Here is a 25,940-nt window from a genome sequence, read left to right as displayed (position 1 = left end):
GAGCATTTACTACAACTTGGACATAACAGCTTGTCACTCTGTATGAGAGGGTGCTTCTCATTAATAGTTGGATTTCTTTCTTCTTAAACTCACTTAAATATATTTCACATATGAAAAGGTATAAAGAACAATTGTGGCAGACAACCATGTATTCTTGACTCGGTTAAAAAAAATAAAACATCACAAATAGAGTTGAAGTCTTGTGTGTCCCTCCTGGATTGCATTCCTTCACCTCTCCCTACCCCATGAGCATTATCCTTAATTTGGTCTTATCATTCTTATACGTATCTGTATGTTTTTTAGTATATACCTTTATCTTTAAACGGTATGTATTACTGTCTTTCATGACTTTAAACTTTGAATAAGTGGTAACATAGTATATGTACTTGAATTTCTATAAAAAGCCATATTAACAAAAGTCTTAAAATGTTTTCAGTAGAAAGAGGACTCTCACAGGGTGATTTTATATCTGGAGGCCATGTTTCAGAAAGATTATATGTGCCAGAGTTAGTTATAAATGATTGGGGAAATTGGACAAATATGAATGTGCCCATGAAAGGGAAGAAAACAGTCACTCTAATGGTAGATTACTTAAGGGGAGGGCTTTAGATACATAATGTAAGTGTAAAGGTAGATATATAAACTATAGCACTGATTTGGGATACCTTAATTGAGGTATGTTGGAACATTTAATTAGAAAGTATGGGATTGGATACAATGGTGGATGGCCATGCATTGAGAATTGAGTAATATGTGATTAAAATTATGTAGAAGAGTTTATGGCAAATAAAACAAAAGGATTACAAAAAGAGTTTGAAAGTAACAATGGACAAATTCTGAAGTGTTTTCATATATGAGAAGTGCAGTTTATTAATAATAATTACCAGAGGTCGTATAGGGTCCTGTGTGTGTCATTTCTTCAGATGATTGGGGAAGGAATGCTGCATTTTATGTTTTGCCTGGAATATGTAGGTACTTAGTAGGTTTGGTTTTAATGATGAATAGAGGGTGACAGTCCTATAAATAGAATGGGCAGAAGGAGCCGGTAGTGATGATGGCCCTAACATGACCCCTCTTTCCAGTTCATGGGCAGTGAGCCACCTTCTTTTCTACCCCAGAGGAAAGACATCTTTGTTTAAGGGGATAAAGAGTGGTGATGTAAGTGGTTTAAGGGGATAGAGAGTTTTATTGGGTGATAGAGTAGTCTTATGGAGAGGTTCAGTTTATGGGGTTATGGGTAGCCTGTTGGTGTTGATTGGAAATCGAAAAATGGGAGCAGGACTTGTATGTATATGTATTCACTTGGATGGCAAAGATGGTGAATTTTAAACCACCGTTGTTGACTACTGTATATGTTTAAATTATCTGTATCTCACAAAACATGTTTATAAATGCATTTTCTTTAGATTAAGAGTCATCAGTATATACTTAGGTTAGACAAGTATTTGCCCCCTGTTAGTGTTTTAGAGTTAAGATTTCTGAGTCTCTGTGCTCATTCTTTGGCCTGGCATTCAGTGACCTCCATGATCTGGCCTCTAGCAGTCTTTCTAGTCTTGTCTCCCTATTTTGTTTTGTGAAACTGGTTCATTTAATTTTCTTTCCCAACTCCAGTAGTTTTACTCTTTCTTGGAATTCACCAATTGCCTCCAGAAAATTAGACAAATCTTACCCATTTTTCGAGACCTGGAGCATATCTTTGACTTCCTGATTCTTTTTTTTTTTTTTTTTTTTAAATAAGCTGATTTTTATGTTACTTTTATAGCTACTTTATTTATTTATTTATTTATTTTTGGCTGTGTTGGGTCTTCGGTTCGTGCGAGGGCTTTTCTCCAGCTGCGGCAAGTGGGGGCCACTCTTCATCGCGGTGCGGGGACCGCTCTTCATCGCGGTGCGCGGGCCCTTCACTACTGCGGCCCCTCCCGTTGCGGGGCACAGGCTCCAGACGCGCAGGCTCAGCAGTTGTGGCCCACGGGCCCAGCCGCTCCGCGGCACGTGGGATCCTCCCAGACCAGGGCTCGAACCCGTGTCCCCTGCATTAGCAGGCAGACTCTCAACCACTGCGCCACCAGGGAAGCCCGACTTCCTGATTCTTTTAGCCTGAAGTGATCCACTGAACCCCTAAGCACATATTGTTCTATTAATTCCTATTTTAGTAATTTGGCAGCTTAACTCTTTGTGGCATGTTTTCTGTCTTGAACTATTTAAATTCCATTTTATTTAGTTTTTTTGTGAATATATGATGTCTGTTTAGCTATATTTCAAACTCCTTGTCGCAAGGAGCCTTGTCTACTTGTTTATATCCCCTCCCCAGGGTGCCTAGTACAATATATTAATAAATATTTTTGATTTGGTATATGTATACTAATGAGTATGTTAAATGGATGCTTCTTTACATATTAACTGCTAAGTAAACACACTTTCTTTGGCTTTGGTGATTTTTGTTTTTCTTTCTTTCTTAAATAGACTATGTTTTTTTGGAGCTGTTTTAGGTTCACAGTAAAATTGAGCAGAAAGTACAGAGTTCCTCTATTTACCACCCCCCCATGAATATCTGACACACGTTGGTATGTTTGTTACAATCAATGAACCTGCATTAACACATCATTATCACCCAAAGTCCATAGTTTATGTTAGGGTTCACCCTTGGTGCTGTACATTCTGTGGGTTCTGACTGTATATGACGTATTGTAGAATACAGTTTCCTTGAAATCCTCTTACTCTGCCTATTCACCCTCTCTCCCTTCTGCTCCCTGGCAACTACTGATCATTTCACTGTCTCCATAGTTTTGCCTTTTCTAGAATGTCATATAGTTGGAAGCATACAGTATGTAACCTTTTCAGTATGGCTTCGTTCCCTTAATAATATGCATTTAAGTTTCTTTCATGTCTTTCTGTGGCTTGATAGCTTATTTCTTTTTAGCACTGAATAATGTATTCCATTGTCTGGATGTGCCACAGTTTATTATCCGTTCACCTACTGAAGGACATCGTGGTTGCTTCCAGGTTGTAACAGTTATGAATAAAGCTGCTATAAATATCTGTGTCTAGGTTTTTGTGTGGACTTAAGTTTTCAGTTCATTTGGGTAAATACCAAGGAGCATGATTGCTGGATCTTATGACAGGAGTATGTTTAATTTGTTTTCTTTCTTTTTTTTTTTTTTTAATTTTTTGGCCGTACCGTGCGGCATGTGAGATCTTAGTTGCCTGACTGGGGATCGAACCCGCGCCCTCTGTATTGGAAGTGCGGAGTCATAACCACTACTGGACCAACAGGGAAGTCCCAGGAATATGTTTAGTTTTGTAAGAAACTGCCGAGTTGTCTTCTAAAGTAGCTGTACCATTTTGGTTTCCCAGCAGCAATGAATGAGAGTTCCTGTTGCTTTACATCCCTCATCAGCATTTGACGTTGTTAGTGTTTTGGATTGTTGCCATTCTAATATGTGTGTAGTATCTCATTGTTTTAATTTGTAATTCCCTAATGACATATGATGTTGAACATGTTTTCATATGCTTATTTGTGGACTTTGGGTTTTAAAAATCAAAATAGCTTTGCGTACACCACTTGACCATATTGTTTATATTACTAGATACGTCCCTCTCTTTAACTATTGTTTGTTAATGCCATTTAGCGTAATAGGAAGGAGCAGAGTTTTGAGTTAAGATCCTAGTTTCTGTTTTGTTTTTTTTTCCTCCCTGAACTGGGTAACTTTGAATTACTTAGCATTTCTTTTCCAGTTTCCCCATTTGCAAAATGGGTTTTTTTTTTACATAAACCATTTTGTTATTCTGTTAAGTTTTTTGAACTTAACACCACATTTGAACTTCTTAGGAATTCTTTGTGATTTACCACTTTTCACCATCTTGCAGAATCCATCTAGTTTTTGCTTCAGTGTAAGAGTAAGGTATTGTTAATTTGTTTAGTATTTTCTTATTTATTTAATTACTGGTGGTGGTGTTTTCTCTTGCTTCCTGAAATAGGGCCCCTTCTCCACTAAATGTGTAGTACATTATATATGTATAATATATATATAATTTATACATTTTTTTTCTTTTTCTTTTTGTGTATATATACATATTTTTAAACAAGCTTTTTTGAGGACATGTGGAGAGAGAATGGGCTTTATGTTTGAGGTAGTCCTGAATTTTGAATTTTAGCTCAGTACCTAATCTTCCTGAACTCCAGCTTCCTCCTCATTTGTAAGTTATGATTAATATTTAATAGGATGGTTGTGAAGATTTAAGAGGTAAACATTTTTAAAGTGCCTAACACTGCTATACATATGTATAAGTAGATACACAGTGAATACTAATTCTCTTAAGCCACAGGGTGCTTAGTATTGCCGTGCCCCTCACTGTTACTTTAAAAAATGTTCACTGACTTAGTGTTTATATTACAGAGGATAGATATCATTAAAATGTAGATGGAATAAAAATGTTGGTAACAAATATTATCTATATTTGGATAAATATCTTTCCGTGTGTTGGTGTGGCTAAATGTCAGAATGAAGTCAAGACTGTTGTATTACTAGTTCTGTGTGTGTGTGTATACACACACACACACACATATATTTGGCCAAAAATTTCATTTGGGTTTCTTCCACAGAAAAAACCCAAATGAACTTTTTGGCCAACCCAATAGATTGTTCATGCAATATATGTACATAAGTAAATGAAGATATATTTGGGTATTAATCAATGAGTATTGTAGTATATGTGTAAGAGTAAGTCACATTTTTTCAGTTTCTGAAGTAGGTTACAGATCTCTGTCATAGTGAAGAAGAGGAAACTCCAGAGTTGCTCAGTGTTTTTAGACAATCATTCTAGTTTTATATAATTTTTAATGAATATCTCCCCTTTTCCTTTTCTGAGACATTTAGTTCTTGGCTGTGTCGGGTCTTAGTTGTGGCATGCGGGACCTTTCATGGCGGCGCTTAGGCTCTTTGTTGTGGTGCGCAGGCTTCTCTCTAGTTGTGGCATGCGGGTTTTCTCTTGTTGTGGCGCGCAGGCTCCAGGGCACATGGGCTCTGTAGTTGTGGCGCGCGGGGTACAGAGCGCGTGGGCTCTGTAGTTTGCGCCAGTCAGGCTCTAGTTGAGGCGCGTGAACTCCGTAGTTGTGGCGCGTGGGCTTAGTTGCCCTGTAGCATGTGGGATCTTAGTTCCCTGACTAGGGATCGAACCCGCATCCCCTGCATTGTAAGGCGGAATCTTTACCACTGGACCACCAGGGAAGTCCCTAAGACACTGACTTTGATTTGAGTTGAAAAGTTTGTACAGTGGTCATAAATGAGAAAAAAGATCATTGTACTCTACTCCAGTTGCAGTGAAGTTCAGATTGGGTGAATTTTAATTGATTGATTGTTTGTCTGGTATGACGGCTTCTTGTTTAGACTTAGAACTCAGAGATACCTGTTCCAAGAAATCTTGGAATATAGAAAACTAATTAGGTTAGCTTGCATAGTCCTCACGAAATGAATTTTATGGATGACACTCATATTTATCACCTCTTTAGAGGTGGAAAATATTTTTCTTACTACTTCTGAATTGGGCATGCATTAATTTGGGTAAAATGCAACATCTTCCTGTAGATCTCAGTTTTGGAAATTGTAAATGATACAGATCACTTGCTATTTCCTGACTAATTTTGGTGCATGAAGCCTTCCTAGTCTCAGTTATAAACATGGTATAGAGTTGGGATTTCAGTAGCTCTTCAAGATAGTTGTCTTCTGGATGCATCTGAGTTCCTTATAAAAACTTAATTCGGCAAGTATCTTTGTGGGCTATGACTACGTACTTTGGCTCTGTTTCAGTTGACTGACTTTAGTAATGCTACAGGATGACCTATCTTATGTCAAAGATTTGGTGTTTTATTAGCAAAACATTTTTCTGTAATTAATTAGAGTGAATTAATATTCTTAAAAAATATTTTGCTATGTTTTCAAGATCCTCTATATCTACCCAAATTTTTACATTTACCTCCCACCTTTTCCTAACTATTCAATGCTCAAAGATGGCTTGGCTCTAGGAAAGAATTTATCCTAGTCTTTGTTTTAGTAGTGTTAGACTTATTAATGAGAGGCAGTATAAGAGATCAGCCTCTGGAACCAAACAGCTTGAGCTTTAGTCTTGGATCTATTTGATCTTGAAGTTCATCAGTAAGATGAGCATAATAATACTATCTACCTCATAAAGTGGTTGTGAGAATTAAAATGAGTCAACATATGTTAAACATATAGAATAGTGCTTGGTATATAGTATGTGCTCTGTAAGTTGTTCTTGTGGTAGCAGTGGCTATTTGAAAGTTTGCTGAGTGTAGTAGATGTTTTTACTATAGATACGCTGTTGAAATTGCAGTATTTTTTTCTTCCAGTTTTCCACATATGTGGAGATGTGACCACTGAAATCGAATAGACATAAGTATAAGAGCAGTTATTTTGTATTACAGGAGAGTAAAAAAAAATTATATAAGTTAATTGATTTTGGACTTGAAATTGTTAAAAGAGCACAGTGATGTGAAGAGCTGGTTGATTGGTATTCATTTACACATTTATTGAACATGTGCTAGTCATGGCACAAAATAATTAAGGCAACATTTTGACCTTTGAATGCATAGAGGAGGGAGTTTCTTCAACCTGAGCAGAATAGAGAAGGCTTCTCAAAGGATGTTGCCTTTATGATCGGGTTGGGAATATGACATAGTGGGAGGGATGATCATCTTAGGCCAAGGTACTTGCTTATGCAGAGACATATTGGTCTTTAAAAGTATGGTAGGGACTTGCCTGGTGGTGCAGTGGTTAAGAATCAGCCTGCCAATGAAGGGGACACAGGTTTGAGCCCTGGTCTGGGAAGATCCCATATGCCGTGGAGCAACTCAGCTCATGCGCCACAACTACTGAGCCTGCGCTCTAGAGGCTGTGAGCCACAACTAGTGAGCCCACATGCCACAACTACTGAAGCCTGCGTGCCTAGAGCCCGTGCTCCACAACAAGAGAAGCCACCGCAGTGAGAAGCCCACACACTGCAGTGAAGAGTAGCCCCTCTTGCCACAACTAGAGAAAGCCCGTGCGCAACAACAAAGACCCAACACAGCCAAAGAAATTAAAAAAAATAAAAAATAAAAAAAATAAATAAAAGCATGGTAAATTCAGGGAAGTTTTGGGGGAAAGACGAGTTGGGGTTGGATGGTTAGAGTTGAAGCTGAGAGATTGGCAAAGACAAGATCGTAATATGTTTTGCTAAGAAGTTTGGACTTGATATCAATGGTAGGGAGCCATTGTAGGTTATGACAGAATCACATTTATTTATTTATTTATTTATTTATTCATTTATTTATTTTTAACATCTTTATTGGAGTATAATTGCTTTACAATGGTGTGTTAGTTTCTGCTTTATAACAAAGTGAATCAGTTATACGTATACATATGTCCCCATATCTCTTCCCTCTTGTGTCTCCCTCCCTCCCACTCTCCCTGTCCCACCCCTCTAGGTGGTCACAAAGCACCGAGCTGATCTCCCTGTGCTATGCGGCTGCTTCCGGCTAGCTAGCTATCTGTTTTACATTTGGTAGTGTATATATGTCCATGCCACTCTCTCACTTCGTCCTAGCTTACTCTTCCCCCTCCCCATATCCTCAAGTCCATTCTCTAGTAGGTCTGTGTCTTTATTCCCGTCTTGCCCCTAGGTTCTTCATGACCTTTTTTTTTTTTCTTATTTTTTTCTTATTTTTCTTAGATTCCATATATATGTGTTACCATACGGTAATTGTTTTTCTGAAAGAAAGATTCCAAGCTAATGCCTAGGTGTGAGAAGTGATGAGAGCTGCATGTAAGTTAGTTTGAGAGGTAGGAACAACATAATTTGGTGAACGTGGGGATGAGAGGGATTGACAAGGTGAAAATTACTCATACTTAGCTTTCTACTTTGGGTAACTGGATGAATGAATTAACCTGAATAGCAGTACAAGAAGGTGTGGTGAGTAGCTTTTGTTGGCGAATGCTGAGGAGCAAGAGGGACATAGTGATTTCAGTTGTGTTACTTTTGAGGTTCTTGAAGGACATCCATGTAGAGATGTCCAGAAGACATTTGGAAATTCAGGGTTGAAGCTTGAAGGTTTGGGAATACAGACTTGGAAGGCATTGGCATTTATAGACAAAGCCTAGTCTAGTTGTTAAAGATATTGGCTCCGGAGCCAGACTGAGTTCCAGTCTATGATTCATCACTTACTAGCTGTGTCTTAGGCAAGATGATTAACCTCTCTCTGCACTTCATAATTAGTACCTAACTCATTTGGTTTTTGGAAAGATATTAAGTAAACTAATGCATGTAGACATTGCTTGACCCACCATAAGCACTCAGTAAATGTTACTTTTTGTATTGGTGTTTTAAATTATATAGTTCATTTCAACAAGTGTTCGTCTGCCACATGGGGATAATAAGATGAATTGTAAGTCCACTCTCCCTCCAAATTTGGAAAGCTTTCTAAAAGAAGTGACACCTCAGCTGAGACTTGAAAGAAATGGAGTTAGCCAGGTAGAGGGAACAGCATGAGCAAGAGCAGAGGCATGAAGCAGGTAATATTTGTTATAAGCAGTTTCATATTAGAGTGCAAAGCATGAGGAAGGGAGTGATGGGATAGCCTGAGGATCTTGGACTTGGCCCTCCTGGGCTATGGCTCCCATATTTTTCAGTAGAAGAACTCCCAATTTAAGGTAAAAAATGTAGGGCCCTATTATGTTCGGTATGTTTTTAGTATTAGTTAATTGAGAAAATATTGCAAAAAGCTGCTACTTTTAAGTAATTTTTATTTTAGACTTATTATTGTCTGTGTAATTTGAAAAATACTACAACACATAATTTGAGCTTTCTTCCTTGCTGGCTTAACCTTGAAATTTTTATGGGGGGGAACAAGTCAGTTAATACTCTTCTACCTGCCCTCCAACTTCAAAACTTTTGTTGTTATCATCTTCTCACTTGGTCTTTGTGGGCTTGTTTAATGCCCTCTTTAGTTTGTCTTTCCTGTCTTTCCGTGGGAGCATGGGAGGGAGCAGAGGTAAATGTGTGTGCATTATATCCTTGTTTAACTGGAAATCTGTAGTTGTAACCGTACTTAAGTTGTTGAACAGTTGGAAATCTATCCTTAGGAATGTTCTCTATGACTATAGATAGAATATAAACAATAATAGATTTCTGTAATGGAGTATGTAAAAATAGTGGGGGGGTTGTGGGAGGTACCTCTCTGATATGTGCATTGTACTGATAATAGCCTCATGCAAAGGTGCATTTGGCAAGACACTTCTCTGGGTTACCATCTCTAAAATGGGCTAGTAATTCTTGCCCAGACTACTTCATTATGTGATATGATAATGAATGTAGAAATTCTTTGTAAATTGTACTTCAAATGTGAGGGATACAAAAAAGTTAAGCCAAACTCCTTTGGTATATAGAGAGGAGAAAATGGAGGTACAAATGACAAAAAGAATAAGTTATTTGCTATATAAAACAGTTTGTGACAAGGGCAGTGCTCCTAAAAAGAAGTAATTGTGCTCTACTTGAGTATGTTAAATCAAGGATGTATTTTAGAGGAAATAAATATTATGCTTACTTTTTAGAGGAAACGATTGAAATGTTAGAGTAGGGCAGGTAGAAATGTCTTCTTTGAGATTTATCGTGGGCACCAGGAATTTAAATCTTTATGATTTGTTTCTGTGCATTTACTTTGATTTATGAAGTTGGAGAGAGACAAGTAAGACTGGGGAGATAGCACAGGGCAGTGGTTCTCAGCCCCACTTGCTCATTAGAATCATCAGGAGAGCTTTTAAAAAAATATTCTGCTTGGGTCCCAGTATTCTCACTTAAGTGGCCTGGAGTGGAGCCCAAGCATACTTTAAAAAAAATTTTTTTTTTTTTTTTTAAATTTTTAGAGCATGCCTGATGATTCTAATGGGCAGCCAGGTTTAGAGTTTCAAACTTCACCTAGAATCTTAAATGAGCAAGTTTATTTCATATGACTGAGATGAATGAAAGACAAATTTTATTTGAATTGAATAGTATTGTATTTAGCCATAATTTTTTTTTTTTTGGTAAGAAAACCTCCCAAGTTAGTCTGCTAATAAAACCTACCCCACTGTATCTTAAATTGTATTTAGTGTATATATAATGAAATCTGCTTGTAAGCAGCAGGAATATACCAAGGGCCAAATTCCTGTTGCTTTCTATTTTGTCCTTTTCTCATGTAATTCAGTTTTGTTTGATTTTTTGGAACCAGTTAAGTGCTCTGATTCTTTTTCACCAAAATGCCGCTATAGCAAGGATAGTGACCTCATACTGAGGGCAGAAGGAGGGCAGGGGAAAAAGTGGCTACAGAGGGCAGAAATGGCTGGGATTTTCTACCAGATCAGCTGTTCCATGCCTCAAATGTCTTTGTTTCATGTTGTATTAAGAAAAAAGCTAACTGTTAGAATGTTTCATTTTATCACATTATAACTTAGTTTTAAAAAAATATTTTAATTAATTAATGATTTATTTATTTAGGCTGTGCCAGGTCTTAGTTGTGGCACATGGGATCTTTGTTGTGGCATGTGGGCTGTTGGTTGCGGCATGTGAACTCTTAGTTGCGGCATACATGCGGGATCTAGTTCCCCCACCAGGGATCGAACCCGGGCCCCCTGAATTGGGAGCGCAGAGTCTTACCCACTGAACCACCAGGGAAGTCCCAATATAGATTAGTTTTAATCCATTAAAAAGTTCTTCAAAACTATAGAAAATGATTCATTTATTCAAAAACATTTACTGTGTGTCAAGCACTGGTGATATAGCAGTTAACAAAGTCCTTGCTTTCCTAGAGCTCATGGTTTAGTGGAAAGAGGTGTATTACACACCACACACACACACACACACACACATACACTATATCAGGTGGTGATAAATGCCATAAGATATCAAAACTGATGTGAGATGATGGTGGATAAATTTGTGCTGTGTGGTGGTCTGGCGGGGGGTGGAGGGGTGTCTCTCTGTGATGGCACTTGAGCAAAGATCCCAGTGATGTGAGAGAGCAGCAAGGCACATATCCAGGGGAAGTTTCTGTTGGCCTGTTACTGTAGTATGCAAAAACAGCTGGATGGATTTTCATCATATTTGGATGGAATTTTACTTGAACTGACTTAAAATGTAGGCTGTGTGAGGAATGATGATATGTGCCATCTATGTTAAACAGAAAATAGTAGTTTCAGATATGAGCTCCAAATAGAAATTCACAAGGTCACATGTTCCAAATTGTAGAATTATATTGATTTGTAGCTGAGTTGCTTCTCACATGGGCAACTTCCTGTGTAGCAACAGGAATTTATTTACAGATGGTTAGGGGTTCTCTTGTGCAATATCAGATAGGGAAATTAGTCCCCAAATTTTACTTAATTATAGCCAGGTCAAAATCCTGAAGGAAGAATGTAACCTATATATCCCAGACTGGTTAAGAGATTTAACTGTGACAAATTGAGTAATGTATATGAAAAGGGCCCCACAATTTCTTACAGGGAGTAGGTCCTTAAAGATTGAGTCCCATCCATGGAAATTTTTCAGTGGTGATTATGTTCTCAAAACTTTCTCAATTGATGTCAGATATTTAAGATTATTGTAAAAATAAGTGGTCTGGTGGTAGTTTTGGATAAAGTGAATAGAGAGAATTAGAACTTGGAACTCTTAATTCCAATAATTCTGTATATTTCGGAGAACCTCTTCCATGTTTAGGTAGATGTTGGTTTTCCTGCCTGGAATAATACTACCCCTGCTTTGTATTTTATCCATTTGTTACTCTTTCTTCATGGCCTAGCCACTGAACTTTCCCAAACTTTCTTTGCTTTCTTTGCACCAAGTTCTCTTTTATAGGAATACTCATTTTGGCTTTGAATAATACAGTATACTAACAACTTTTGTTAAATGATTTTATTTTGGTAACTTTAATTATATTTTAAGGGCTTTATAAGAACCTAACATTAATTTTGCACCCTCTTTATTGACTTTGAATGATGTTTGTATGTTTGTATATTATGGTAGACTATTTTAAGCATTGAAGTCTGATGATATCTCAGTGGACATGGACTTTTACAGTGTGTTGTGTCAGTTTGCAAAGATAATGTATTTCTGATAGTATTTTTCCAAGTTTTATAGGGATGCACATGGATGGTGTATTTTTAAAGAGTTGACGATTTCTTTTTTTTTTAATTTTTATTTTATTTTATTTTATTTATATTTATTTTTTGGCTGTGTTGGGTATTCGTTTCTGTGCGAGGGTTTTCTCTAGTTGCGGCAAGCGGGGGCCACTCTTCATCGCGGTGCGCGGGCCTTTCACTGTCGCAGCCTCTCTTGTTGCGGAGCACAGGCTCCAGACGCGCAGGCTCAGTAGTTGTGGCTCACGGGCCTAGTTGCTCCGTGGCATGTGGGATCTTCCCAGACCAGGGCTCGAACCTGTGTGCCCTGCATTAGCAGGCAGATTCTCAACCGCTGCGCCACCAGGGAAGCCCTAAAGAGTAGACGATTTCTTAATGTGGGTATTAAAATTGATAACTAATTTTAAAAACCCTGCAATTTTCTTCCTTTGAAAATTTCCATTTTAAAAGTGATTTACCGTATTATAGGACATCAGATAGACTAAGGGAAAGTGCAGTTACCTATGGTTTCATTACCTAGAGATGGCCAGTCTTAGCATTTTGGTGTGTAACAGGTTCTTTTTGCCTTTTTCTACTATTTAATATATTTTTATAGAATTTGGATGGTAAGATATGTTATGAACTATTTCCCCCCTTTACTTTGTTAAAACTGTATTGTAAATATTTTCCTGTCTTTATTCTTTTATATAATTTAAAAATAAATTTTGATTAATGATTATAGTAAATGGCCTTTTATATGTGTATACTAGTAATACATGCATAGATTCGTGTAACCATCACCACAATCAGGATACAGGGCAGTTTCAACACCTGAAAAGTTCCCTGTGGTGTCCACTTTGGTGTCCATTTGTAGTTAGCCTCCCCGCTCAACCCCAACCTTTGGTAATCACTGATCTGTTCATTTTGTCTTTTCTAGAATGTCATGGAAGTGGAACCCTACAGTATGCAACTTTATTTATTTATTTATTTATTTATTCATTCATTCATCCATTCATGGCTGCGTTGGGTCTTTGTTGCTGCGCGCGGGCTTTCTCTAGTTGCAGCGAGCGGGGGCTACTCTTTGTTGTGGTGTGCGGGCTTCTCACTGCAGTGGCTTCTCTTGTGGAGCACAGGCTTCAGTAGTTGTGGCACGCGGGCTCAGTAGTTGCGGCTCGTGGGCTCTAGAGCGCAGGCTCAGTAGTTGTGGCGCACGGGCTTAGTTGCTCCGCGGCATGTGGGATCTTCCCGGACCAGGGCTCGAACCCGTGACCCCTGCATTGGCAGGCGGATTCTTAACCACTGCACCACCAGGGAAACCCAGTATGTAACTTTTTGATACTGACTTGTTGCACGTAGCATAATGCCTGCGAGAGTCATCAAGTTGTTGCATGTATCCATAGTTCATTCCTTTTTTTGCTAAATAGTATTCCATCATATGAATGTATCACCATTTATGTCAGTCACTCTTGGGAGGACATGCTTTTGATAATTGTGAATAGAGCTGTTATAATAAACACCTGAGTACAAGTTTTTGTGCGAATAAAGGTTTTATGTCTCTAGGGTAAATACATAGAAGTGGGATTGCAAGGCCATTTGGTAAGTGTATGTTTAACTTTATAAGAAGCTGTCAAACTAGTGTGGCTGTACCATTATGCATTTCCATTAGAAATTTATGAGTTCCACTTGCTCTGCATCCTTGCCAGCATTTGGTATTGTCTCTATATTGTTAAGAAGTCAGTACTACCCAAAGCTGTTTACAGATTGCAATCCTATCAAAATCCCAATGACTTTTTTTTTGTAGAAATAGAAAAATCCATCCTAAAATTTGTATGGAATCTCAAGGGACCCCAAATAGCCAAAGCATTCTTGGAAAAAAAAAAGAAAAATGTTGGAGGACTCACACTTGCTGATTTCAAAATTTATTACTACAGTGCTACAGTAATCAAAATAATGTGGTTCTGGCACAGACAGACATAAAGACTGATGGACTAATGAGCACAGAAGTAACCCCTTACATATGTGGTCAAATGATTTTTGACAAGGAGGCCAAGACCATCCAAAGGGGGAAAGGACGATCTCTTTAAGAAATAGTGCTGAGAAAACTGGATATCCACATGCAAAAGAATGAAGTTCGACCCTTATACAATCATATACACCATAGTCAAACATATACAAAACACCATATACAAAAATTAACTCAAAGTGGATCAAAGACTTAAATGTAAGAGCTATAACTCTTAAGCTCTTAGAAGAAAACAAAGGAAAAGCTTCAAGATGTTGGATATGACAGTGATTTCTTGGATATGATACAAAAGGCACAGACACCCAGAGAATAAATAGACAAATTGGACTTCATCAAAATGAAAAACTTTTGTACATTGAAGGACACTATCAAGAGAGTAAAAAGGCAAACACGGAAGGGGAGAAAATATTTGCCAATCAGATATCCAGAGATATAGCCAGATATATTTAGACAATTACAGAGAAACAACTCAACAACAGCAAAAAACAAATAGCCTGGTTAAAGAATGAGCAAAGGAATTAAATAGACATTTCTCCAAAGAAGATAAACAGATGACCAACAAGCACATGAAAGGATGCTCAGCATTGTTAATCATTAGGGAAATGCAAATGAAACCCACAATGAGGTATCACTTCACACCCATTAGGATGGCTATTATCAAAAAAGAAAAAAGAAGAGTAAGTGTTGGCAAGGATATATAGAGATTGGAACCTTTTTGCCATACTGGTGGGAATATAAAATGGTGCAGCCATTGTGGATAACAGTATGCGGTTTCTCAAATAATTAAAAATTACCATATGAACCTGCAATTCCACATTTGAGTAATACAGTTTCTCAAATAATTAAAAATTACTGTATGAACTTGAAATTCTGCGTTTGAGTATTGGGTATAAAGAATTGAAAGCAGGATCTTGAAGAAACATTTGTACGCCATGTTCACAGTGGCATTATTCCCAGCTAGACAAGAAGTAGATGCCACCCAAGTGTCTATAAGTGGATAAATGGATAAACAAAATATGGTGTATGTATACAATGAAATATTAACCTTAAAAAGGGAGGAAATTCTGACACATGCTACATCATGGATGAACCTTGAAGACGTTATGCTCAGTGAAATAAGCCAGTCACAAAAGAACAAATACTGTCTGATGCCACTTACATGAGGTACTTAGTCAATTTCATAGAGACAGAAGAAAGTAGAATAGTGGTTGCCAGGTTCTATAGGGATGGAGGTGGGGAGTTAGTGTCAATGGTTATAGAGTTTCAGTATTGCAAGATGGAAAGAGTTCTGTGGATGGATGGTGGTGATGGTTGCAAAACATGAATGTACTTAATGCCGCTGAACTGTACACTTAGAAATGGTTAAAATGGTAAGTTTTATGTAATGTATAATTTATCACAATTTAAAAAAATCATTTAAAAAAATCAGATGGTCATGTTTATGCAGTTCTGTATCTGGATTCTGTTCTCTTCCTTAGATCTAATGTGTCTATCCATTTGCCAGTAGCACACATTCTTGTGGTAATGTAAGTTTTATAGCAGGTCTTAAAGTCATATAATGTGATTTGTCCAGCTTTATTCTTTATCAAAATTGTTTTGGCTATTCCAGTTCCTTTGCCTTTTCAAATTATTTTGGACTCAGTTTATCTATATCTCAAAACTCCTGCTGGGATTTTGATTGAAATTGCATTAAATTTATAGAGGACATCTTTGCTATGTTGATTCTTCCATTCCGTGACCATGGTTTTATTTAGCTCTTCTTTGATTTCTTTCACTGGTTATTTGTACTTTTCAGCATACATATTCTGTATACCTTTTGTTAGATACATATCTAAGTATTTTATTTTATGTTTTTAGAGCTCTTGTAGACTTAATTTTTGGGGTAAATTTTGGTTTCAGATTGATCATTGCTAGTATATAGAAATACAGTTGTTTGATTTTTGTGTATTGACTTTGTTCAGTGAAACCTTGCTCAACTCGTTAGCTCTAGGAGTTTTTGTTTTTTAGATTCTTTGGGATTTTCTACATAGGTAATCATGTTATCTATGAATAGGGACAGTTTGATTTCTTCCTTTCTAATCTGTCTGGCTCCCGATTTCTTATTGCAGTGGCTAGATCTTCCATTATGATATTGGATAGGAGTGATGAGAGTGTAATATCCTTGTCCTGTTCGTGATCTTAGGGGGAAAGTGTTCAGTCTTTTACCATTAAGTGTTTGATAGTGGTAGACTTCCTGTAGCCGTCCTTTATCAGATTGGGGAAATTACCTTTTAATTTGCTGAGGGCTTTTTTTTTTTTTTTTAAATCATGAAAAGATGTATTTTGCCAAATGCATCTGCTGAGTTGATTATGTAGTTTATCTTCTTTAAGCAATTATCATGGTAGCTTACATTGATTTTTGAATATTGAACCAGTTTTGCATCCCTGGGATAACCCTACTTGGTCCTGATGTATTGTTATTTTTATATATTACTAAACTCCATTTGCTTTTATTTTGTTGAGGATTTTTGCATCAATCTGCATGAGGAATAATGGTATGCAGTTTCTCTTTTTGTACTGTCTTTTTCTAGTTTTGATATCAGGTTAAATCTGGCCTCATAAAATGAGTTTGGAAGTGTTCCCTCTTCTTCTGTTTCCTGAAAGAGATTGTGTAGAATTGGTGTTACTTTTTAAGTTCTCCAGAGAAATCAGGTAAGCCTGGAGATTTCTTTGAAAAGTTTTAAACTATGAATTCACTTTCCTTAATTTAGATTATCTGTTTCATTTTGGATAATTTGATAGTTTGTGGTTTTTAAGGAATCTCACTTCTGTTTCAAAATTTATGTGTATAGATCTATCCGTATTATTCCTCAGTTATCTTTTTAACATTTGTAGTGTCAAATTTATTTATTTTGGCGACCTAAGTTGTTAAATTTATGTGCATAGAGATGTTCATAGTATTATTTATCTTTTGATGTCTGCAGGATCTGTCGTCTAGCTCCTCTTTCATTCCTGATATTATTGGTAATTTATGTCTTCTTTTTTTTTTTCTTTGCCAGTCTTGCTACAGCTTTATAAATTTCATTGATCTTTTCAAAGAACTCGTTTTTGCTTATATTGATTTTCTCTGTTGTTTTTCTATTTTCACTTCCACTGATTTCCGCTATTATCTTTATTGTTTCTTTTCTTTTGCTTGTTTTGCTCTTTTTCTGGTTTTCTTAAATAGGAAGCTTAGGTTATTGATTTAAGGCCTTCTTCCCCACCCCAGTATAAGCATTCAATTCCTATAAATTTTAATCTAATCACTGTTTTAGCTTCTTTTTGTTTTCAAAAATTATTTATTTATTTATTTAATTTTTTACTGCATCGGGTCTCAGTTGCGGCATGTGGGCTCCTCGTTGTGGTGCATGGACTTCTCTCTAGTTGTGGCCCGTGTGCTCAGTAGTTGTGGCATGAGGGCTTAGTTGCCCTGTGGCATGTTGGATCTTAGTTCCCTGACCAGGGATTGAACCTGCGTCCCCTGCATTGGAAGACGGAATCTTAACCACTGGACCACCAGGGAAGTCCCTGTTTTAGCTTCATATGACATGTTTTGATATTATATATTTTCATTTTCATTCTTTTTTTTTTTTGGCTGAGCTGCAGCTTGTGGGATATCAGTTCCCCAACAGGGATTGAACCCAGACCACGGCAGTGAAAGCGCCGAATCCCAACCACTAGACCATGGGGAACTCCCTCATTTTCATTCTTTTAAAAATGTTTAGACTTCTTCATTGCCCTAAAGATTCTTTAGAAGTATGTTGTTTAATTTACAAGTATTTAGAGGTTTCCCATTATATTTCTGTTACTGATTTCTGCTTAAATCCATTATGGTCAGAGAACATACTTTTTGTTTGTTTATTTGTTTGTTTTATTGAAGTATAGCTGTTTTACAACATTGTGTTAATTTCTGCTGTACACTGAAGTGATTCAGTTATACATATATACATTCTTTTTTTTAATATTCTTTTCCATTATTGTTTGTCATAGGATATTGAATATAGTTTCCCGTGCTGTACAGTAAGACCTTGTTATTTATCCATTCTGTATACAATAGCTAACATCTGCTAACCCCATCCCTCCCCCAATCCCCTCCCCCTTGGCAACCACAAGTCTGTTTTCTGTGTCCGTGAGTCTGTTTCTGTTTTGTACATAGGTTCATTTGTGTCATATTTTAGATTCCACATATAAGTGATATCATATGGTATTTTGTCTTTCTCTTTCTGACTTACTTCACTTAGTATGATAATCTCTAGTTGCATCCCTGTTGTTGCAAATGACATTATTTTGTTCTTTTCAATTGCTGAGTAGTATTTGATTGTATATATGTACCACATCTTCTTTATCCATTCATCTTTTGCTGGACATTTAGGTTGTTTCCATGTTTTGGCTATTGTGAATAGTGCTGCTGTGAACATAGGGGTGCATGTATCTTTTTGAATAATTTTTGTCTGGATATATGTACAGGAGTGGGATTGCTGAATCATATGGTAATTCTGTTTTTAGTCTTTTGAGGAACCTCCATACTGTTTTCCCTAGTGGCTGCACCAACTTACATTCCCACCAACAGTGTAGGAGGGTTCCCTTTTCTCCACACCCTCTCCAGCATTTGTTATTTGTAGACTTTTTAATGATGGCCATTCTGACCAGTGTGAGGTGGTACCTCATTGTAGTTTTGATTTGCATTTCTCTAATAATTAGTGATGTTGAATATCTTTTTATGTGCTTATTGGCCATCTGTATTTCTTCTTTGGAGAAATGTCTATTAAGGTCTTCTGCCCATTTTTCAATTGGGTTGTATGAGCTACTTGTATATTTTGGAGATTAAGCCCTTGTCTGTCACATCATTTGCTAATATTTTCTCCTAGTTCATAGGTTGTCTTTTTGTTTTGTTTATGGTTTCCTTTGCTGTGCAAAAGGCTATAAGTTTGATTAGGTCCCTTTTGTTTACTTTCACTTTTATTTCTGTTGCCTTGGGAGACTGACCTAAGAAAACATTGGCACGATTTATTTCAGATAATGTTTTCCCTGTGATTTCTTCTAGGAGTTTTATGGTGTCATGTCTTATATTTAAGTCTTTAAGCCATTTTGAGTTTATTTTTGTGTATGGTGTGAGGGTGTGTTCTAACTTCATTGATTTACATGTGGCCATCCAACTTTCCCAATACCACTTGCTGAAGAGACTGTCTTTTTCCCATTGTATATTCTTACATCCTTTGTTGAAGATTAATTGACCCGGAGGTGTGGGGGTTTATTTCTGGGCTCTCAGAGAACATACTTTTAACTTCACTTCTTGTATATTAAGATCTGTTTTATGATCCAGGATATGATATGTCTTGATTAATGTTCAGTGTGCACCTGAAATGAATGTGTATTCTACTGTTGATAGGTGGAATATTTTTAAAATGTCATTGGTTGATGGTGCTGTTTTCTATCTACTAGTTCTGTCAACTGCTGAAACTTGAAGTCTTCAACTGTAATTATGGATGCCTATTTCTCCCTTCAGTTCTGTTAATTTTTGCTGAATGTATTTTGAAGTTCTCCTACGTGTATATATACTTAGGATTGCTTTTTGTTCTTCATGAATTCACCCTTTTATCATGTAATGTCCTCATTTATTCCTGGTGATTTTCTTTGTTATGATCATTGGCTGATCTAAATATAACTATTCCATCTTTCTTTGTTTAATATTTGCATGATATATCTTTTTTCCATCCTTTTACCCTTTTAGAATGGTAAAAGTTTCTTGTAGACATCGTAGAATTGACTTTGTGTGTGTGTGTTTAAATTCAGTTTATCTTTTCATTGACATACTTAGGCCATTTATGTTTAATGTAATTGTTGATATTTTGATTTAGATACTCCAGTTGATTATTTATTTGTTTCCTCTATTCTCTTTCTGCTTTTTTTGGCTTGATTTTTTAAAAAACTTATCTATTGCTTTTGCCTAATTATTTGTATGTGCTTTTGTAGTTACTTGAAGGATTGCAATATGCATACTTTTCTTAGTCTATATAGAGTCAGTATTTTACCACTTTATTTATTTATTTATTTATTTATAAAGGGAACTTTATTTGTTTATTTATTTGTTTATGGTTGCATTGGATCCTCGTTGTTGCACGGGCTTTCTTTAGTTGCAGTGAGCGGGGGCTACTCTTCATTGCAGTGCATGGGTTTCTCATTGTGGTGGATTCCCTTGTAGGCACACGGGCTTCAGTAGTTGTGGCACGAGGGCTCAGTAGTTGTGGCTCTCGGGCTCTAGAGCACAGGCTCAGTAATTGTGGCGCACAGGCTTAGTTGCTCCACGGCATGTGGGATCTTCACGGACCAGGGCTGGAACCTATGTCCCCTGCATTGGCAGGCGGATTCTTAACCACTGTGCCACCAGGGAAGCCCTATTTTACCACTTTAAGTGGAATATAGAAACCATGCCGCCCTATTGTACCCTTCTCTCTTTTAAGTTATGGTTGACTTATTTATTACATATATGTGACATTGAAGACCACCAGACATCGTAGTAATTTTTGCTTTCAGTTGTCAAATATATTTTAAAGAACTGAGGTGAAGAATCATCACTTATATTTACCCAGATATTTACCATTTCTGTTGCTCTTCCCTCATTCTTGATACCCTAAGTTTATTTCTGAATAATTTCCCTTCTCTTTGATGAACTTCCTTTTGTTATTCTATTTGAGCAGGTTTGCTGGCAAAATTTCTCTTTAGTGTTCCCTCATCTGAGAATGTCTTTATTTCACCTTCATTCCTGATGGATATTTTTGTTGAATATAGAATTTCTTTTTTCAGTATTTTAAAAATGGTTCAATTCCTAATGAACCCCATGGTTTTTAATGATAAATGTGCTTTTATTGTAATTATTACTTGCTTGTATGTAACATATCCTCTGGTTGCTTTCAAGATTTTTCTGTGTTAGTTTTCAGCAGCTTATTGTGTCTGGCTGTGAATTTTTCACCTACTATTTTTGTGAAATTTCCCCTGCCCCAAAAGAAAATCTGTACTAATGCAAGTCATTAGTGTCAGTCAGGAGTCTGCAAACTATGGCCTGCCACCTCGGTAGCTCTCAGCCTGTTTCCTGATTTTACAAATAAAATGCTACTGGAACACATACATACCCGTTTATTTACATGTTGCTTTTGTACTACAGTGACAGAGTTGAGTAATTGTGAGAAAGACCATATGTCTTGTGAGGCCTTAAATAGTTACTGTCTGACCTTTTTATAAGAAGCTTGCTGATCTCTGGTATAGTTGGAGGAAATTTGAGTGTTTCTTCTATTAAAATTTTCTGCTTGAATTTCTTTTTAAACTTTATCCATGTAGGGTTCAAAGTCATTTTACAAGTATCTTCTATAGAAAATTCTGACAAGGTGTAACATGTGGTAGAGGGTAGGTGTAAGAGTTTTTCCCCTGTATTTAAAAACCAAAAATGACTTTTTAGCTGACTTTTCTTGAAAATTTAAACATTAGTTAAGCATGACTTATCTTTCTTTGAGAAATTTATTTTCAGACATTTTAAACTCATAAGGCAAACAAAATAAATTTCTATTAAATAACTGACTTATGCCAAAATGGGACTTAAGTTTTTTAAAGGTAAACTTGGGAGGTTTAATTTAAGTACAGGTTATAAGTTTTTTATTTTTTATAAATGTATTTATTTATTTTTGGCTGCATTTGGTCTTTGTTGCTGCGTGCGGGGTTTCTCTAGTTGGGCGAGTAGGGGCTACTCTTTGTTGTGGTGCACGGGCTTCTCATTGTAGTGGCTTCTCTTGTTGCGGAGCACGGGCTCTAGGCGCGTGGGCTTCAGTAGTTGTGGCACGTGGGCTCAGTAGTTGTGGCGCACGGGCTTAGTTCCTCCACGGCATGTGGGATCTTCCCAGACCAGGGCTTGAACCCATGTTCCCTGCATTGGCAGGTGGATTCTTAACCACTGCACCACCAGGGAAGCCCTGTAAGTTTTTTGTTAATGTTATTTGCAGCATTAAAATTTATCGACAGTGTTGCATAGTAATACTACTAAAACCATGAAACAAAGCAATATGAATAAACGTATAACTTAAGAGACAATTTCATACAAGCCTTTGAAAAGATGTTTTCTTACTGAGTGACACATCCTGGCTCGAACATAGGTTTCTTGGTTTCATCTCTTTTAGGAACCTTTATGCACTTAAAATTGTTATTCTTATAACTAAAAATAAATGTCGATTGTTACCTCTCATTGTAAAACCTATGCTTGTTTTTTTGCTGTACAAATACTCAGTTCTGGGTCAGACTTAAGCACACATGGATTTCATTTTTATCCCAAGTTAGAGAATTTGTGTCTTTGGTCTTATTTCTTGTTAAGTAAGAAAAGACATGCCCAAACGTGTTAGAAGGTGAAAAGTTCCATAAAACATTCTTTGTTCATTGCAGGATATTTTTTCTTCGCAGAAATCTAGAACTTGTTTAGGGGCAGATGTAAATCAAATCTTGAGCATACTATCAGACTACATTAGCAAAGCTCTTTTTCTCGAAATAAAGTTCTCAGGCTGAGTAAAAGATTCAGAGAAAGAGTTTGTGGTGGGTTGTATAATTCATGTGCACATGGGACCTCAGATTGTGACCTTATTTAGAAATAGGGTCTTTGCTAATGTAATTAGTTAAGATGAGGTCACATGAACTCAAAAGAGCCTTTGGGGTAGTATGGCTGATAATAAGTTTACTATCTTTCCGGCGTGTAGTACAGCAAGTCACCGCTTACAAATGGCCTTCTGTAACTCAGGTCAAAAAATCGGGAATGGACTCATCTGAATAAACACGGTCCTATATTACATGCTGCTCTGTGGGCATGAAAGACCTCTGAAGAAATTGCCAATAAGGCTACTTGGTCACTGTGCATTACTTTGAGTGCTAATATTGTATAGTATAAGAAGTTCCAAAAAAGTGTTGACTTTTTTTTGTCATGATCTATTGAGGAATTTCTAGTGACGTTATATGGAATTCTAGGGTTGCATGGAAACCCAGTTGAAAACCTTTGTGTAGATTCTCATATTTTATACCTCTCTGGGTAAGTTTTAACAAAATAATGGTTTTTACAGTTCCTTACCTAATTACCTATCCCTAAAACAATAAAACAGAATTTGTAGTTTTGTTTCTAAAAATTTTATAGTTATGTTGGGGGGGGGCACGGCACATATGGGAAATCTCTGCCTTCTGCTCAGTTTTGCTGTGAACCTAAAACTGCTGTAAAAAAAGAATAGGCTATTTTAAAAAATTATAGTTAATGAGTTTTGAAACTATCTTTACAAGTTCTTACATAATTTTACTCTCAGTTCCTATAATGTGTATGATTTCTTGTGATTTTACCTAGAGATCAAAAGTGCTAGGTAAATATTCCTGTTTTATTGTATTACAGAGATTATTTTCCTATATGCTAACATATATTTCAAATCAGAAGATCTGGGAATGAACTATAGAAATTCCGTGAATTTTTCTTGCTTTTATGTAGATAATGAATTAGTTCCTAATCAGTTATGTAATGTCTCCAGAAGCTTGAGAGAACTGTAATAATCTGGGATTAAGAAAGCCAACCCTAATATTCATTGATCATAACATGTTTTATAGTTGTCCTATAGATTGATGAGTAGGACCCTGATTATCTCCTCTTTTCCGCTTTTGTATCACTAGGCAATAATCGTACTACTATCAGGAATGTTCTGTAGCGTTGTGGTGGGGGTTTAGAATAAGGTATACTGGCGGCAGGATTGCTTGCTCCCAGAGAAGTTTCTTCATTAGTGCAATAAAATTTCACAGTTGATCATTCTTTCAAGTCTTTTTACAGAGACTCTGTATTCATGGCAGAATACTTAACATTAGTCTCCTTATAAATCTCTTATAAATTAAAATGTAGAAATTGATGTTCTCTTTTCCAATATTTTTTGGTATTTAAAGCTTCTATGTTTTACTGTCTTTTGTAATACTTCTTGAAATTCTACTCTAATTTATTCTGAGAAATTTTATTTCTGTTAAAATACTCTTCTGATATTGATTCAGCAGAAACTTCAGGGGACATTGATCATCAGTGATAGTTGACTGTTTTTTCAGTGGTAGTTGAACTAGAGACTTTACTAGTTCTCTTAGCTTAGGTTATAACAATTTTCCATAATTTTATCTCAGATATAAAAGCCCTAAAGAACTTTTGAGGTAGTTACCTAGAAACTGTCCACGTTGACTTTATGCTTAATGACTTTTGGAAAAAAGAAAAAAAGATGTGAAGAAAATATTGAGTATTTATTTATTTTAATTGAAGTATAGTTGATTTACAATGTTGTACAGTATTGAATATTTAAAAATTTTTTCCAAACACTTTATTTTGAAGTAGTGTAGTACAAAGAACTTCTCTACAACCTTTACCCAGTTCCACTAATTTTTTAAATTTATATATTTTATTTTTTTAAATTTATTTTTGGCCACGTTGGGTCTTTGTTGCTGCGTGCCAGCTTTCTCTAGTTGCGGCGAGTGGGGGCTACTCTTCATTGCGGTGCACGGGTTTCTCATTGCGGTGGCTTCTCTTGTTGTGGAGAACAGGCTATAGGCACACGGGCTTCAGTAGTTGTGGCTCGCGGGCTCTACAGCGCAGGCTCAGTAGTTGTGGTGCACGGGCTTAGTTGCTCCGCGGCATGTGGGATCTTCCCCGACCAGGGCTCGAACCCGTGTCCCCTGCATTGGCAGATGGATTCTTAACCACTGTGACACCAGGGAAACCCCCAGTTCCACTAATTTTAATTTTAAATATTTTACCACATTTGCTTATCATTCCCTCACACATACACACATATTACTTTTGCTCTCTTGTGAATAGGTTGCATATATCATGTTCCTTTACCCTTTACTATTTCCATGTGTATTTCTAAGAATAATGATATTCTCTTATAACAGCAATATAGTTTTCAAGTTCTGATAATTTCATATTATTACTTTAAGCTACAGTACATATTCCAATTTATTAGTTTTAATGTCCTTTAGAGCATTTTTTTTCAGTCAAAGGTTATTATATTTAGTTGCCATGTAAACATTAATTTAAAATGAACTATTGGTCTTAAAATCTTAAGTGTTGAATTTTTGTTCTTTTAACAGCTAAACCAGGTGGACAGGTGAAATGTCAGTATATTTCTGCTGTGGATAAAGTTATTTTTGTGGATGATTATGCAGTAGGGTGTAGAAAGGACCTTAATGGAATCTTGTTGTTAGACACTGCTCTGCAAACTCCAGTTTCAAAGCAGGATGATGTGGTTCAGCTTGAATTACCTGTCACAGAGGTAAGTTGAAATAAGTATCAGTATGCTTTTCTACTTAATGTAGTTTCAGACTTACTAGCTGTTAAATGAAAGTAGGTTGTCCTTTGAGGATATTATATATGTATCCCTATAATAACAAAGAAGTATGAACTGTACAGGTTATACCACTGTAACAGAGGCCCCAAAATACAATGGCTTAAACAAGATAGTTTCTTTCCAGTAACAGTACTGGGCTGAGTTATAGGGACAGCTTTGTTTACCTCAACACTTAGCTTCCATTTCCTGAGTCCAAGACAGCTGCTTCAAGTCTCATTACTTCCCAGTCTTAAGGAAAAGGTGGGCAGAAGGCCAGGGGAGCACACTGGTATTACCCACCCTCCTTCTCTCCTTTTCCTTTCACCTCCCTCCCTCATCCTCTCCTTCCCTCTCTTCCCCTCCTTCATTTTTCTTGTTCTCTTTTACAAACTC

At 36.7% G+C, this 25,940-nt stretch overlaps 1 protein-coding gene across 8 annotated transcripts in view; it reads left to right on the top strand.

The window, feature by feature from the left end:
- The window catches only part of BIRC6 (baculoviral IAP repeat containing 6), a 249,296-nt gene that overhangs the window by 2,105 nt on the left and 221,251 nt on the right, over positions 1-25,940 (top strand). For all 8 annotated transcript variants that reach the window (XR_009009856.1, XM_057557865.1, XM_057557863.1 and 5 more), the window contains exon 2: positions 25,312-25,493. Coding sequence is in view for 7 of the 8 variants with exons in the window: in XM_057557865.1 (XP_057413848.1) it covers positions 25,312-25,493 (182 nt within the window). In the remaining variant the exon portion in view is untranslated. The remainder of the gene's footprint in view (positions 1-25,311; positions 25,494-25,940) is intronic.

This window comes from Balaenoptera acutorostrata, chromosome 12 (genome assembly GCF_949987535.1).
Source record: "Balaenoptera acutorostrata chromosome 12, mBalAcu1.1, whole genome shotgun sequence".
In the NCBI taxonomy this organism is placed as follows: Eukaryota; Metazoa; Chordata; class Mammalia; order Artiodactyla; family Balaenopteridae; genus Balaenoptera; species Balaenoptera acutorostrata.
This window is presented reverse-complemented; position numbering and strand designations above follow the sequence as displayed.